The 14686-nt window shown below is 39.2% G+C and overlaps 1 protein-coding gene across 1 annotated transcript; it reads right to left on the bottom strand.

The window, feature by feature from the left end:
• Window positions 1–1258: 1258 nt before the first annotated feature.
• On the bottom strand, window positions 1259–4608 carry SEP1 (stress enhanced protein 1). Its single transcript, XM_090006831.1, has 4 exons — window positions 4473–4608; window positions 4309–4410; window positions 2419–2591; window positions 1259–1588 (listed from the first exon to the last, which is right to left on the bottom strand). The coding sequence occupies exons 1-4, from the start codon at window positions 4519–4521 to the stop codon at window positions 1481–1483; spliced, it is 432 nt and encodes a 143-aa protein (XP_089862957.1). The 5' UTR covers window positions 4522–4608; the 3' UTR covers window positions 1259–1480.
• Between the last annotated feature and the right edge of the window lie 10078 nt (window positions 4609–14686).

Here is a 14686-nt window from a genome sequence, read left to right on the forward strand (position 1 = left end):
ATGCAATGTGCTACTGCACCTGATCACCCTTCATCTGCTACACCTGATCACCCTCCATCTGCTGCAGCAAGATGAAGGGTGATCAGGTACAGTATCGGTGCAATCACATTGCACAAATGCAATGTGCTACTGCACCTGATCACCCTCCATCTGCTGCCGTAAGATGAAGGGTGATCAGGTACAGGTACAGTAGCACATTGCATTTGCCCAAGAGCACAGTATTTTTTTTAATCAACATATCTTATTTACTAGAAGCCTCTTGCTATATTGAGAAGCTCATTTTCCCGGAATTGTGATTCGAAAGCAGAAATTCCTTGCTTCTTTGAAATGAGGGAAAAACTAGCTTCTAAAATGTGACACCCGTTTCCTTTTTTGTGGGAAAAATCGATTCCTCTCCCTTTTTATTGGATCAACCTCTTCTTTTTTTTGAGGAAAATCGCATCATCCTCCCTACGTTTTTTATATTAAGAAATAATATTTTTTTAACATGCTTGTGTGTTAATTTTATATCACTTTCTACTTGTTTTCTTGTCATTTCTTGTCACAAATTTATCAGAATTCCCACATCATGACAATTTCTCACAGGACTGCAATATATATATACAGAGAGAGAGAGAGAGAGAGCAATGGTAACATACCCAATCCATCCCTACCGGACCCTGTACTCGCTGGACTTTTTTGCAAAAATCCTACCTTACGGATGTGTTCTAAGTGATTGTTTTCATAGGAATTGACTCTTGGATCATGCATTTTGGATGAAAAAATGGTTTGTGGGGTCTTGAAAGTCTTAAAAAATTGTAGACAAAATATAAAAACTTTGAAAAAACCCATCTGGTACGGGTGGGGCATGGATGGAGTTGGGTATATATATATATATATATATATATATATATATATATATATATATATATATATATATATATATATATATAGAGAGAGAGAGAGAGAGAGAGAGAGAGAGAGAGAGAGAGAGGGAGCAGTAATAATATACCCAACCCCATCCCTGCCGACCCGTACCAGTGGTAAAAAAACCCATCTGTTACAGGTCGGGTAGATCCCCATTTTCCTATATATATGACCATTTCTTGCGCGTAAATCATGTTTAAGAATTTCTCCTTTCCTCTCTGAAGATGAGGCCCAGACTGTATTCACTCGCAAACCTTCTCTCCCTCTCTCTCTGGATTATCTCTCAACTTGCACATCTGATAAAAAAAAGAGAAAAGAAAAAGAACACAGGCAGCAACCGACAGCATAACACTAAATTAAGCATCCAGGATGATGTATACTTATCCCTCAAAATACATAAAATACAGATATCATGTGTGCATTACTTCATGCAGTTCTTGCACAATATTTGTCCCTTCATTGTTACAAATTGCTTCAGCAAATATCTTGATATTATCACTTCCAACGTAACTGGGATAACTGAAATGAAAAATGGCTCAATAGCTTAAATACCGCACATGAACGTTCATTCTATCTATGAACTTCTTGATGCGGACTGGAAAATAAAGACGGCAGTCAAGACTCCAACCAATGCTGTAACTGCCAAGGCCACCGTTGGCAAAGGAGTTGTCAGTCCAAAGTTCTGCAACAGAGAGAAAAACTTACTGTTATTGCTCTGAGGGACGATTTTATGCAATGAGATACAGAATTCTGCGGAGATCATCAACAAAAGATGATGATTAGTATAGGAAGCTCATTCAGCATCAGAAGTATCATGATAAAAGATGCATTACAATGTTGTTGTTTTGCTAGGCCAGGGGAACATGGTTCCCCCCTGCACACCAGAGAGTACGCTCAGCTTGGACCTTGCAGAAAGGATGCCCCTGTGGGTTTCAAACTGTCATTCCATATCATCTGACAAACCATGATCACCCATAGCCTAGAAGGCAACCAGATTGACAGAGATGCACTATTTTGACAGAAATTGTTAACCAGTAACCAGTACAGTGGTCTGCTAGTGCAAGCATCTAGAGGCTGTAACCATACAGATCATATGCATTTACTGGTAAGAAATCTTCCTTATCCAGTGCTTATCTTTTGGCTGATAAGGATAACAGCACTAGCTGTGAAAAAACATCAGATAACTTCCGATATGGAGTAACAATTAGACATATGAGACACAGGTAACAATATGCATACATGACAAATACTGGGAAGATTCAAAAGAATCAAAACTCTTGTTTCATCAAACAAGTACCGATGACACAACAATTTGTTTTCATGGCATAAGAAGAATAGCCTCTTGAGGCAATGTCTTATGAGTACAAAAAATGGAGTTGTGAATTGCCAACTAGAATAAATGCATGCCACACATCCAGAAATTTGCAAGCATAACTGGCTGGATATCAATAATTCAGCAAAGGAAAGAAAAAGAGAGGGTCGCCTTATAAGTTGAAAAGGAAAAAAACAAACCTCCAAGAGTCCCTTCCCTGTAACCACTTCAACTGAAAGAGCTGCTGCAAAACCCATCATTGCTAGACGCCCCAGCCATATGTCTAGGCTGTTGCTTTCCTTTGTGCTTTGCTCACATCTAATGGAAACTGAATAGCTTTTGTTTTTGCTTCCCTGCTGACAAGTTCTCCAAACTAGCACACCAACCAGAAAATTTCAACTTAGCACATCATGTTTTCCACGAAAAAATGGAGTTCTATATGTCAAAAGTATCTACCATACACCATAATCTAAACAGCAGTTCCATATACTTGAGAGGATAATATACAACGTACATTCATAGGATGTTACAACTGATGAACTGAAACACTGTAAATCGGTAGCTCAATGTTGAAAAGGATAGACAAAATGATACATAATTTGTTAAAATCATGTTCTGGATATCTCCATGCAGCGTCTTTTGTGTATTAGATGAGCATGCGCTTGTTTCACACATTCATTGTTGTAGAAGTTGGTCCCCATGTTTGATTCTCCTTTAGATGCAATTTTTTGTCCATAGCCATTTGTCACACTTTATTCTTGCAAGCTTCTTCATATTAATTCTTGATATCATCCACGGCTGGAGTTGCATCAACATATTTAAGAATTGGTTTTCTTGCTCTAGCTAATTATCTCAACGACTGTGGTTGTATTTCATCCTCTCTAACTTAGGTGCTACCTTCTGATAAACATGTTTCTCAATGGACTACTGGATCTTCTCAATGAAGAAGGTAAACTTTCCTAACGATGAGACTCATGACTAGTTTTAGCCTTCATCCCATTCTTGGTCATCATCCTTATCTTTAGACCATCTTGTTAAGGAGTTTCGGTTATATGCTCATTTCATTTATCAAACTGAAAAGTTTTGGGTTTCTATGTATTCTGATTAAAATTAAATTCTTCATCATACCTAAAATTGGTATACATGTTACAATATATGGCTTCATCATCAATAAATCTGGGCGTACATCCCCTTACCAAACATACAAATTAAAATTATTTGTTCTTATAACTTTCTCATTCCTGTACTCAGCTACGCTTCCAAATTTTACTCAACCTCTCCTAAGTTGACAGTTCGATCAAAATCATAATCAATCATTTCAGTATTTGAAACCAACATCAAGGCTATTTCATGTTAATTAGCCATACTCGTATTTGGCTTTTCAACTACAAGAAGAGATGCGCGGACATCACAATCTTCTTAGCTCTCAAATTTTATTCCAAAATGCAATCACTTTCAGTAGCCTTCTTCATTCCTGTGATACTTCTTGCCACAGTTGTAGAATTCATCAATTTGTTGAGAACTCTTGAACACCGATCACTGCTGCTATGGCTTTATCTATCAATCCCTACCTTTGCTAATTGGATCCGGCCAATTTCTCCTTTTTTTAACTGTAAGACAATTGCTCTTCCCACCCTCAGTTGTCATTAAACCACTGAATTCAGGTTTCGGTCTTCTAATGATAATCTGTCTCATCCTTGCCTAGATCTTGCATTAAGTGCAGCTCTGCAATTGGCAACAGTGTTAAAAGAGGTGCAGCTCTGCAAGTATTTTGACACCCATAGAATGTGAACGGCAAAGAGATACGCATACAACCAATCATCACCAAAAGCCCAGCAAATGGGGCCACAAGTACAATAAAAAAAGAGTCACATTTCGGTTATCTGTTTTTTCGACCATGTTCCTTTTCATCTCGTCTCCATTTCTCGAATTTCAATTGCACACACCACGACGGTAAGAGAAACCGTGATATGGCAGAATTAGCAAGGAAGAGCAATTGGGCAACCAAAATCTTAAGAAATAAGAGAAACACACACACGCACACATAGCTGAATTAGGGAGAAGGAACAACTGGGAAAACACGATCTTACGAAGTGGGGATCCTCTAGCAAATGAAGCAGCGATTCCTGAAATTTTTTGCGATGAAGGGTTGAATAGAGCGCTGGAAGTTCTGAAGTAGGTAGACCTTGTATCTGTAAACCTCCAGATTTAGAATATGAGAGAGAGAGAGAGAGAGAGAGTATTTGTCCCTCACCTCGAAGAAGAAGGCAGCAGCTGGGGTGAGATGCTTGAGCATGAGCCATTCTATTCTTCTTCTTCTGTCTGAGAGGAGTAACAGGGGCCACACCGGAGGAGAAGAGGTGCCGCTCAAATCCTATCTATCACCCATTTCTGGATCAGTAGCGATTGGCCCAATTTAATCCATATGACTCGATCAAGATTGGGTCGAACCATTGCGTTGGCTATGCAATCGTCATATGAATGTGCGAGTGGGCCTCGCATTCACCTTGCACGCTTCCCAAAGTGAGATGTGTGGTGAGGATTGAACATAACTGACGATCTATGCAATATGACCGTAACTGTTGTCATCCTCAGCTATATCCTCTCGGAAGTCCACAATATCACAAGATTTGGAAAAAAGAACACGAAAACCAACAATGGCAAGCACTGATAATGGTTTGATTAGATTCAGTTTCCATTAGCATCACTCTTTAAGACCCCATTGTCACTGTTTCCTTATGACCGTGTTCGATTACAGATGCTTTGTAGTTAAGAACCATTAGAATTAAAAGAAATACAATTATCTCGTTTTCAAGAAATAAACTAAAATTGAATCAAACATGCACAACTAACCTAAGTGAATTTTAAATGGGTGAGATTCAATTCAATACCAGACCCACATTTCAACCATATTTAATACATAATTATTTGATTAGGTTGGGTTTGATGGCTATCAAGATCTAAATTGTTTGGAAGCGGTTCAATGAGAGAGAGAGAGAGAGACCCCAATCTCCACGACTTTGAGTAATAAACCCCCACTATTTGCCCAGTCACATAATCATCATTAGTGATTCGGTGTACATAACAAAACTAATAAAACCTTAGAAAACATAAGAAAAAAGATTTGCAAAAGCATACAAAACCTAGGCCAGTTTAAGCACAAGTAAACGACTAGTTTAATCCCATTACAATGACAATAATCATAACGAAGAAATCAAGCATGGCCTGGCTTGTCGCCACCCCCCTTGCCAGCGAGCACCTCCTTCGCAGAGTCTAGAGAACGCACGACCACGGAGGCGTCACCGCTCATCATGCCCCTTCCACCACCACCACCAGCACCATCGCTGGAGTGATGCTGGTGAACCACCCCAACTGTCTCCTTACTGGCACCCTCCTGACCGGCCCAGGACCAAAAATTCACAGCCTCCACCTTCGTCTCCTTTGTATCCTCCGCTTTACCATCGCCTTGCACTGCCAAGAGAGTGTCGATGCCGAGATAAAGAGAGAGTTGATAAGCCAAGCGTTACCAACCCTGAACCGATAATGACACGTGAAGATCCTCCGGGATGACATCGCAGTATCGACTCCTTCAAGATGGAGATTTCACAAATGTAGCAACAGCCTTCTCTCTATTGAAAGCCAACTCATCAAGTCGATATTCTATCATGATATAGTGTTATCCCTCCAATATCAATATTTGAGGATCGTGTATCTATGGTGATATAGCGTTATCCAACTGACTCCTCAAATATGATAAAGTGTCATCCCTTAAATGTCAACATTTGAGGATCGTGTATCTATGGTGATATAGCGTTATCCAACTGACTCCTCAAATATGATAAAGTGTCATCCCTTAAATGTCAACATTTGAGGATTGTGTGTAATCTCAGTATAACTGAATATATATAATAAAATCTGCACTCATGAAAGTGTGTGAGTAAAAAGCGGGTTTCTCTATTATCGTTATTGAGTGAGTCTTATCGTTTATTGTCACTATCTTAATCTTTTCATGGTATCATAGCCTTAAGCTCATTCAAGCGCTTCAATGGCTTCCAGCATTGCCACAACCCAATGGAATGCCATACGTAGCAAGTCTTGTATCAATCAAGTTGAACAAAGAAAACTACCTTCTCTAGCGATCTCAACTTGAGTCAGTAAGGTTGAGTCAAGATCTTCTTAGATTCGTAGATGGCTCTTCTTCTGAACCCCCTGAGTTTATCCTCTCAGAAGGTGAAAAACAAGAGGCTAATCCTGAGTTCTATGTTTGACGCAAGTCCGATCAACTTACCTTAAGTTGGATCAAAGCTACAGTTTCTGAGTTTGTACTTTGCCAAATCATGAGAACCAAGACTGCACGAGAAGCCTGGGTCATGCTAGAAAATTCTCATGGATCTCAATCACCGCTGAGAATCATGCTTCTAAAGAAGGATCTTACCTTCATTAAGAAAAAAAGCATGGACACAGATACATAACTAAACAAAATTAAGTTTTTGGCTGATTCCCTTACGTACTGCTGCAAATAGTCACATTGACAACACTGACTTGGTGCAAATTGCTCTCAATGGACTCACCATCAAGTACGAGAGCTTTGTCACCTCCATCACCATTGGAGCCACCTGTCACTCGTTTGCTAACCTGTATGATCTTCTGATTAATCAAGAAATGAGAGTTATTATGCTTCATCCTAAGCAATCAAGAAATTAAGAGCCTTCCCAAACTGCCTTTACGGTCTCTCAGGGAAGAGGTCACGATCGTGACTCCTATAGGGGTCGTTGGAACTCAAATCGTGGTCGAGGCAAGGGTCCCTTCGGTAATTTTAATCCACTCTTCAATAACTCTCAACATCAACGGGGCCCGATCACCTATCAGTATTATGGTAAATGCAGGCATGTTGCAAAAAATTGTTGAGATATTCCCAAAGATTTTTTCGCCATGTTCTTATACCAAACAACATATGACCATTATTATCATGATACTAGTGCCACTAATCATCTAACTATGGATGACCAACAACTTGCAAACAAATCCCCTTATCAGGGCAACGATTCCATTATGATTGAGAATGATAAGACATTATCTATATCACATATTGGTGATTTGGTTTTATCATCTTAAGGCTCTAAGTTTGATTTAAAGAATGTTCTCGACGTGCTCAAAATTATAAAAAATCTATTATCTGTAGAAAAGTTTACGAATGATAATGATTGTATTTTTTAATTCACTCATTTTGAATTTCTTGTCAAGGATCGACAAATAAACAAGATTCTTCTTTGGGGACAGAAAACCAACACGGGACTCTACCCAATTAAGGTGAGTGAAACCTCATTGATGGCAGCATATGCAGGACCTTCGGCCTCGTTTGATCTGAGGCACTGGCGCCTTGGGCACGCAAATAAGAAGATTATCTTTTTTCTTAAATCAAATAATGCTATTTCTTTCAATAATAAAAGCAGTTTAGTTTGTGAACATTGTCTTGTTAGAAAAGCAAAAAAACTTTCATTTGGTTGTTCTCTATTAGAGAGCTCACAACCTCTTGAACTCTTATATACCGATGTTTGGGGCCCCGCTCCGATTGGCTCACGTGAAGGGTTTCGCTTCTACCTGTTAATTGTGGATGATTTTAGCCAAATTTCATGTCTCTTTTCCTTACAACAAAATCTCAAGTATTTGACTGTTTCAAAGGTTTTAAATCTATTGTTGAAAGTCAAGTTGGGTTTTCCATCAAACTCTTTCAAACTGACAATGGTGGCGAGTTCACAAGTAGGGAGTTTTAAACCTATCTACAAAGCAATGGCATTTTTCATTGCTTCTCCTATCCTTACACGCTTGAACAAAACAAACTGGTTGAGAGAAAACACTGGCATGTTGTGGAAACGAGTCTCAATCTCTTAATGCATCCCTACCCTATGTCTTCTGAACTGATGTCTTTCACACTACGGTCTATCTCATCAACCGTTTACCCACTCAAGTACTTCATCACCAAACACCCTTCAAACGTCTCCTAAACTGATTCCCTGAATATCATCATCTTCGTGTTTTTGAATGTGTATGATATTCTCTTGTTACCCCCTACAACTTTACCAAGTTTCACCCGAAGACCAAATCCTGCATCTTTCTTGGTTATCCTCCCCATCATAAAGGTTACATTTGTTTTCATCCCTCTACCTCTCGTATTTTTATCTATTGCCATGTGCTCTTTGATGAGTCTCAATTTGCTCATCTCAGTCTTTTTTCTTCTATCTCTCCATCTAGTCTTCCTCACTGGGGTGTTTCCCCCACAATGGTTTTAGTCAATCTCTCACCCTCTTCTGATTCCCCACTTTCTTCATCCACTCCTAACCCTGTGCCTAACTCGCCTGATCTCTCTTCTCCCCTTATGACTTGTTCACCTGATTCCAACCCAGTTGATTTCGCTTCTCCTGACCCTGTGGCTAATTCTCCAACGCCAATATCGTTCGTCCCTTCCCATCCCATTGCCCATCCTACTGATCATGTTCATCCCATGATCGCTCGCTTAATGACAGGCTCACTTAAACCCAAGTCTTTCTCTGTGTCTTTGTACCCTATTGCTCACTCTGTCTTTAGTGCACACCTTTTTTAGCCTGAGCCCACCACCTACAACCAAACTATAAACCATCAACACTGGTGTTCTGCTATGGAAGATGAATATGCAGCTCTCTTACAAAACCACACCGTACATCTTGTTCCACCCCAACCACAATTGAATGTAGTAAGCTCTAAGTGGGTCTATCGCATCAGAAGGCATGTTGATGGTTCTATTGCTCGTTACAAGGCCCGTCTTGTTGCCAAAGAGTTTCATCAGAAAGAAGGTGCTGATTTCTTTGAAACCCATAGTCCTGTTGTTAAGCTAACCACCATTCGCGTGATTCTATCCATTACGGTCTCCTTCAAGGGGCACATTCACCAACTAGATTTTAACAGTGTCTTTCTTAATGGGTTTCTGGATGAAAATATGTATATAAGCCAATCGTCTGGCTTCATGCATCCTCAGTTTTCTCATCGTGTTTGTAAACTTAACCATGCTATCTATGGTCTCAAGCATGCTTCATGGGCCTGGTACAAGTGCCTCAACTCCTACTTGGTTTCTCATGGTTTTATTATCTCTCAATCAGATGCTTCACTTTTTATTTTTCAACAGGGCAGTCTTTTTATTTATATTTTAGTTTATGTGGACAACATCGTCATCACAGAAAACTCATTAGCCGGAATCTTTTGCCTTATTTTGTGTCTTGGTGTGGCTTTCTCTATCAAGGATCTCGAGCGACTAAGTTATTTTCTTAGCATAGAGGTATTTTATTCTCTTGCGGGCGTGACTCTCTCCCAACGGCTATATACTCTAACTTTACTTCAGTGGGCCCGCATGGCTGATGCCAAACCCATTTCTACCCCTATGAGCTCCTCCTCCAAGCTCTCCAAAGACAACTTGCCACATTTTTAGGATCCTACACTCTATTGCAACATCGTTGGTGGCCTGCAATACCTCTCTCTTACTCGTCCCGACATCACTTTTGCGGTCAATAAGGTGTGCCAATATATGCATTAACCGACAGATGCTCACTGGACAATTATCAAAAGAATCTTATGCTACTTAAAGGGGACTTTACATCATGACCTACTCCTTCAATCCTCTTCCTCTCTTCAGCTCAGTGCCTAATCAGATGTGAATTGGGATGATTGTCCAGATGATCGTAAGTCTAATGCTGGCTTTGTTATTTTCTTAGACCAAATATGATCTCATGGTCATCCCGCAAGTAGAAGATCGTAGCTCTTTTCAGTACAGAGGCCGAATACAAATCCCTAGTATGTACTACATCTGATCTCCTATGGTTACATTTTCTCCTACGTGAACTTAGGTTTCCTCCCAACGCAACCCCCTTGTGCTATGGTGTGATAATCTCAGGGCACTTTACCTCATTGGCAATCCTGTTTTTCATACTTGGACCAAGCACATTGAAAATGACTTTTATTTTGTTTGTGATCACGTTCGCAAGGGCCACCTCTAAGTCCAGTTTATTTCTTCTCATGACCAGCTAATTACAAATGGACTCACCAAACCACGACCGCTTGTGCAATTCATCGATATTCGTCATAAGCTCAATGTGTGTGTACTACCAGTGAGTTTGTGTTACCAACCCTCAATCGATAATGACATGTGAAGATCGATCCTCCAGGATGACATCACAATATTGACTCCTTCAATGTAGTTGGAGATTCCATAAATGTAGCAATAGTTTCCATTATTGAAGACCAACTCATCAAGTCCAACTGTGGTTCCTGAGATGGTACAACCGATTTCTCAAATATCGATATTCTATCATGATATAGTGTTATCCTTCAAATATCAACATTTGAGGATTGTGTATCTATCATGATGTAGCGTTATCCAACCGACTCCTCAAATGTCAATATTCTATCGTGATATAGTGTCATCCCTTAAATGTCGACATTTGAGGATTGGGTGTTATTTGTCTGTAATCTATGTATATCTTATTTATTGAGTGAGTCTTATTCTTTATTGTATCAAGAGTTACCTTCTTCATCTTTGAGGAAGCCATTATTGGGAGTTGAGAGATCAATGGTTGCAGTTGGAACTCTAAAGAAACTCTTCTAAGATCACCATCGTTGTTGCTTCAATCATCATCAACATATATAGAAAGAGGAAGGGGATCGGATTTTTTCTGTGATGACGTTTTCTAGCATTAAGCTGGAAAGCACACGTATCGATACGCGTGGCTGTTTCCAAATGGTTGGACGTCTACAGATACACACACAGTAGCACCAGGTGGTGAACTTAAGAATTTTGAATGAGATCACACTCGATTTCCTTAAGCTTGGTTTTGGCTTTGACTCTGTATGAACACGTACGGGAGCAATGGCTGTGGTCTAGAGCCGTGGCTGACTCGTATAAGCACATTTTAAATGCGCTGCTGCCCCTGAACATTCACCATCTGCAAAGCGGCCGATCAGGTGCAATCACATTGCACACTTTAGTATGCCGCTGCAATCAATTGTATTTAAACTTTTATTAAAAACTATCTTTGTATATCAAAATATGAAAAAATACTTTTGATTGACTAAGAATTAAAAACCATAAAAATGTGCCACGCAGCTGTCGCCTGCCTATATCTTTGTGAAGTTATGCAGTTGGTGTTATTGATTGCTCACGTTAGCTTAGTGACCACAGTTTTAAACAGCAAAACAGCAGCGAAATTCTCATGAGATTAAAAATATTCATTTTCTCACATTTTTGTGATACAGGCAGGGTCAGGGTTTCCTCTGACCCACCCGATTCATCGGGTGTGGGTGGAGGTATCGGTTCCTACAGGAACCAGTTCTGCTATGTCTCTCGATGCAGCAGGGTCAAACCAGGGCTCAGGGACCGGTTCAACCCATTTTTGGGGTTTAGGATCTGGTTCTTCCTCAAAACCAAGTAAATCCAACTTGGATTGACCCTTTTTCCATCCCAAGCCCACCAGGTTGGATTCAACATCCAAATTTCAACCCATTTTCTATCACCCAAACCCAAGTTGGACCTTGTCGACCCAGATGGAGCCCTAGTTTGCATCTGGGTCGAGCCAAGGCCAGACCCAATATCATTTAGGAAATGGACTGGGTCTAAACCAAGCCTTTTACACCCAAACCCAATCCATAACTCGTCCCAATCAAATTTGGGTCCAACGATGCATGTAAATCCCGATCCGGTCATGACCCAACTGGATCCAAACCAAGTACCTAACCAAAACTAGATAAACCTAAACTAAACCCAAAACCACAAGCGAATTGAAACCAAGCCCGACCTAACCCACTCCAAAACCAACCTCAACCCAACCTGGTACAACCTGTGCACCCACCTAGACCCAACCTAAAAAACCCAAACCTTCTTTAAGGATCCACATATGTGTTTGGATCCACGTCCGGTGAGATTCACTACGTGCAACCAACTATTCATGTTCCCTGCATCCAAAGCATCCAATGTGTGATCCAGAGCAGGTATAGACCTGTGGTATCAAGTTAGACCTACCTGAGTTTACGGGTCGAATTGATGTTGATGCTTTCCTAGAGTGGTGTGCAGTGGTAGAGCAACACCTGGATTTTCATTGTGTACCCGAGCAACATAGAGTCACCCTGACTGTGACTCGTTTACATAGTTTGACTCTGTTTTGGTGGACAGATTAATTTGTTACAAACTCAAGAAGAACAAAGATTGGGACCTATTAGCACGTGGGTCAAGATGAAGTGGGTGATGCAATAATACACCTGCATATCCGAGTCTAGGACGGTTCACCAGAAAAAAGGACAATACGAAATTGGAAGATGATTGATGATCCAGGATCTATTTAGATCCAATTTATTAGGTTTATTTATCTTTTGTGTTTTGGAGTCGTTATTGGACTTTGGATCTATCTATTTAGGATTAAGTTTTTTTTATTTGTTGTAAATTCTTGTTATATATGTGGTAGGATTTAAGGTAGAAGTTGGATGGAAAACCTTCTTGTTTTTTTTTAAATTTTTTAGTAATTTTAATTGATATTTTCTATTACTCTTTGTATTCCAAGCTTTCTTACGTAAGAATAAGTGTAACTTAATTTTTTCTGTGTCCTAGGGATCGAAGGTGCAATGTCCATATTCATTCAATAGCAAGTACCTAAGAATGCAATCTTTATAGCCTATTTAGTGTAAATAATTTATTAGACAATGAAATTCTTGATATTTAGATAGGTTTTGTATGAAAATTAAACAATCAACAGCTAGCAATCTACCGTAAATTTATACAAAAAATTAGGTCTTTATGCCGAAAGAACTTGATTTAAAGTGACGCCACAAATATTGGCAGGTTCTTTGTATCACAATATTTTGAGAGGTCGAAATATTCCTAAAAAACACAATATTTTCAATATAACTCCTATTTTAAAATATCATGGTTTTTCCTAATATTAATATGAAAAAAATATTATTTTAATATTATTACTCATATACCTTTTTATTTTCCCCAAAGGGCTTTGACATAGTGGGATGGGGCCAAAGCCGCTTGTCAGGTGGTTTAGGTTCAAATCCCATGAGCATCATCCCTTGCACAAGCAGAAGCTCGACGACTCCCTGGGGGCAAAGGGTACAGAGTTTTACGCTGTCAGGACAGTGATTGTAGGTCCGGCAGGCAGAGCCAACACAGCTAGGTCTCTAATCTTGATAGTGGTTTCTCCATGTAAATATCAAAAAACATATATTATATACTAATATTTCTTTGAGATTTTCTTAAAAATAAAAACTTAATTTATCACAAAATGTTCCTCACCTAGATCTTCCTGAGAATGATATTGCTGTGACTATGATTTATATTCTTGAAAAAAAAAACCATGGTAACTGATTAAGTACATAACTACTGCAGACCTTTTAGTCGATAGTATGGTACTAACATTAGTACCAAATGTTTACCCTTCTAATTTTCCTAATATGCCACTTTTTGGTTTCATGCTTGGAAGCAAAAGACTAAAGAATCATCTGGCGTACACACATGCGGGGAGAGAGAGAGAGAGCTGATACCGCAGTAGTCTTCGAGAAGAAAAAAACAAGACAAAACATATACAAACGACGAAAAGAATAATCGCCACGTAACAAAAAACCAAAAGACAGGTTGCATGATATGTTTCATTCAAGAAGAGCCTCAAAAATTGTTAATAGTTCAATCATTTCTTAAATTCAAGAAACCTTTTCTTGAGTGCATTTTCTTGGTTACATCATGCAGCTTTGCTGGTATAACTTACAATTTTAATATTCTGCACTACATTTTTATTATAATAGCTAACTTGGAAATCATATGCTATGGTTTTTGTTTATTTTAAAAACACTGTTTATGAGGAAACATCTTGGGCCATAACAATTTAAAAGAAACAGAAGATAAATACTTGGTTCAACAAAAATAACATATACTCATTTGACCACAGGAAATCAAGAAGAGAAGTTTAGCAATATGACTTTTGATGCCTTATTTTGCCTCCTAATCCCAAAAAAGTGCTTCACATTTCTGAATTTTGTGATATGGGCATTTGTTTTTTTTTGAAAAATGTCAAAGAGAGACCTACCTCTTATCATTGACAATTAACTCACGGTAAATCTCACATTGAGTGAGTCAAATGACTAAACTAACCACCCTTGTCTTCCCTGTGAAGCAGTGAAGGTAAATAAGTATTTTTCAACACCAAAGGGTAATGTAGAAACTCAAAAGAATCATGTTTCTCATGATGTTGTTGGTTAACATGAGATCCCTATTTAGTAGTTCTAAGGAAACCCGTGGTTCATATCAGCAAATTCAGACAGGTGAGGCCCATTTTTCTGATAAGACCCAAAGAGTAGTCGTTAAATGAAATTTTCCCAAGAAAAAAAGAAAAAAATTGTGTCACCAATCATCAAGTCCTGGTGTCTCCCACGGTGCCTTGGATGGACACTGGA

This window comes from Nuphar pumila, chromosome 5 (assembly GCF_984573655.1).
Source record: "Nuphar pumila chromosome 5, dmNupPumi1.hap1.1, whole genome shotgun sequence".
NCBI lineage: Eukaryota > Viridiplantae > Streptophyta > Magnoliopsida > Nymphaeales > Nymphaeaceae > Nuphar > Nuphar pumila.

Coding starts and splice junctions, on each gene's coding strand:
- SEP1 (XM_090006831.1), bottom strand. CDS start 4,521: ATGGCTCATGCTCAAGCATCTCACCCCAGCTGCTGCCTTCTTCTTCGA. Junction 4,411..4,472: donor CTGCTGCCTTCTTCTTCGAG/GTGAGGGACAAA, acceptor GGAGGTTTACAG/ATACAAGGTCTACCTACTTC. Junction 1,589..2,418: donor CAGGGAAGGGACTCTTGGAG/GTTTGTTTTTTT, acceptor TCTCTGTTGCAG/AACTTTGGACTGACAACTCC.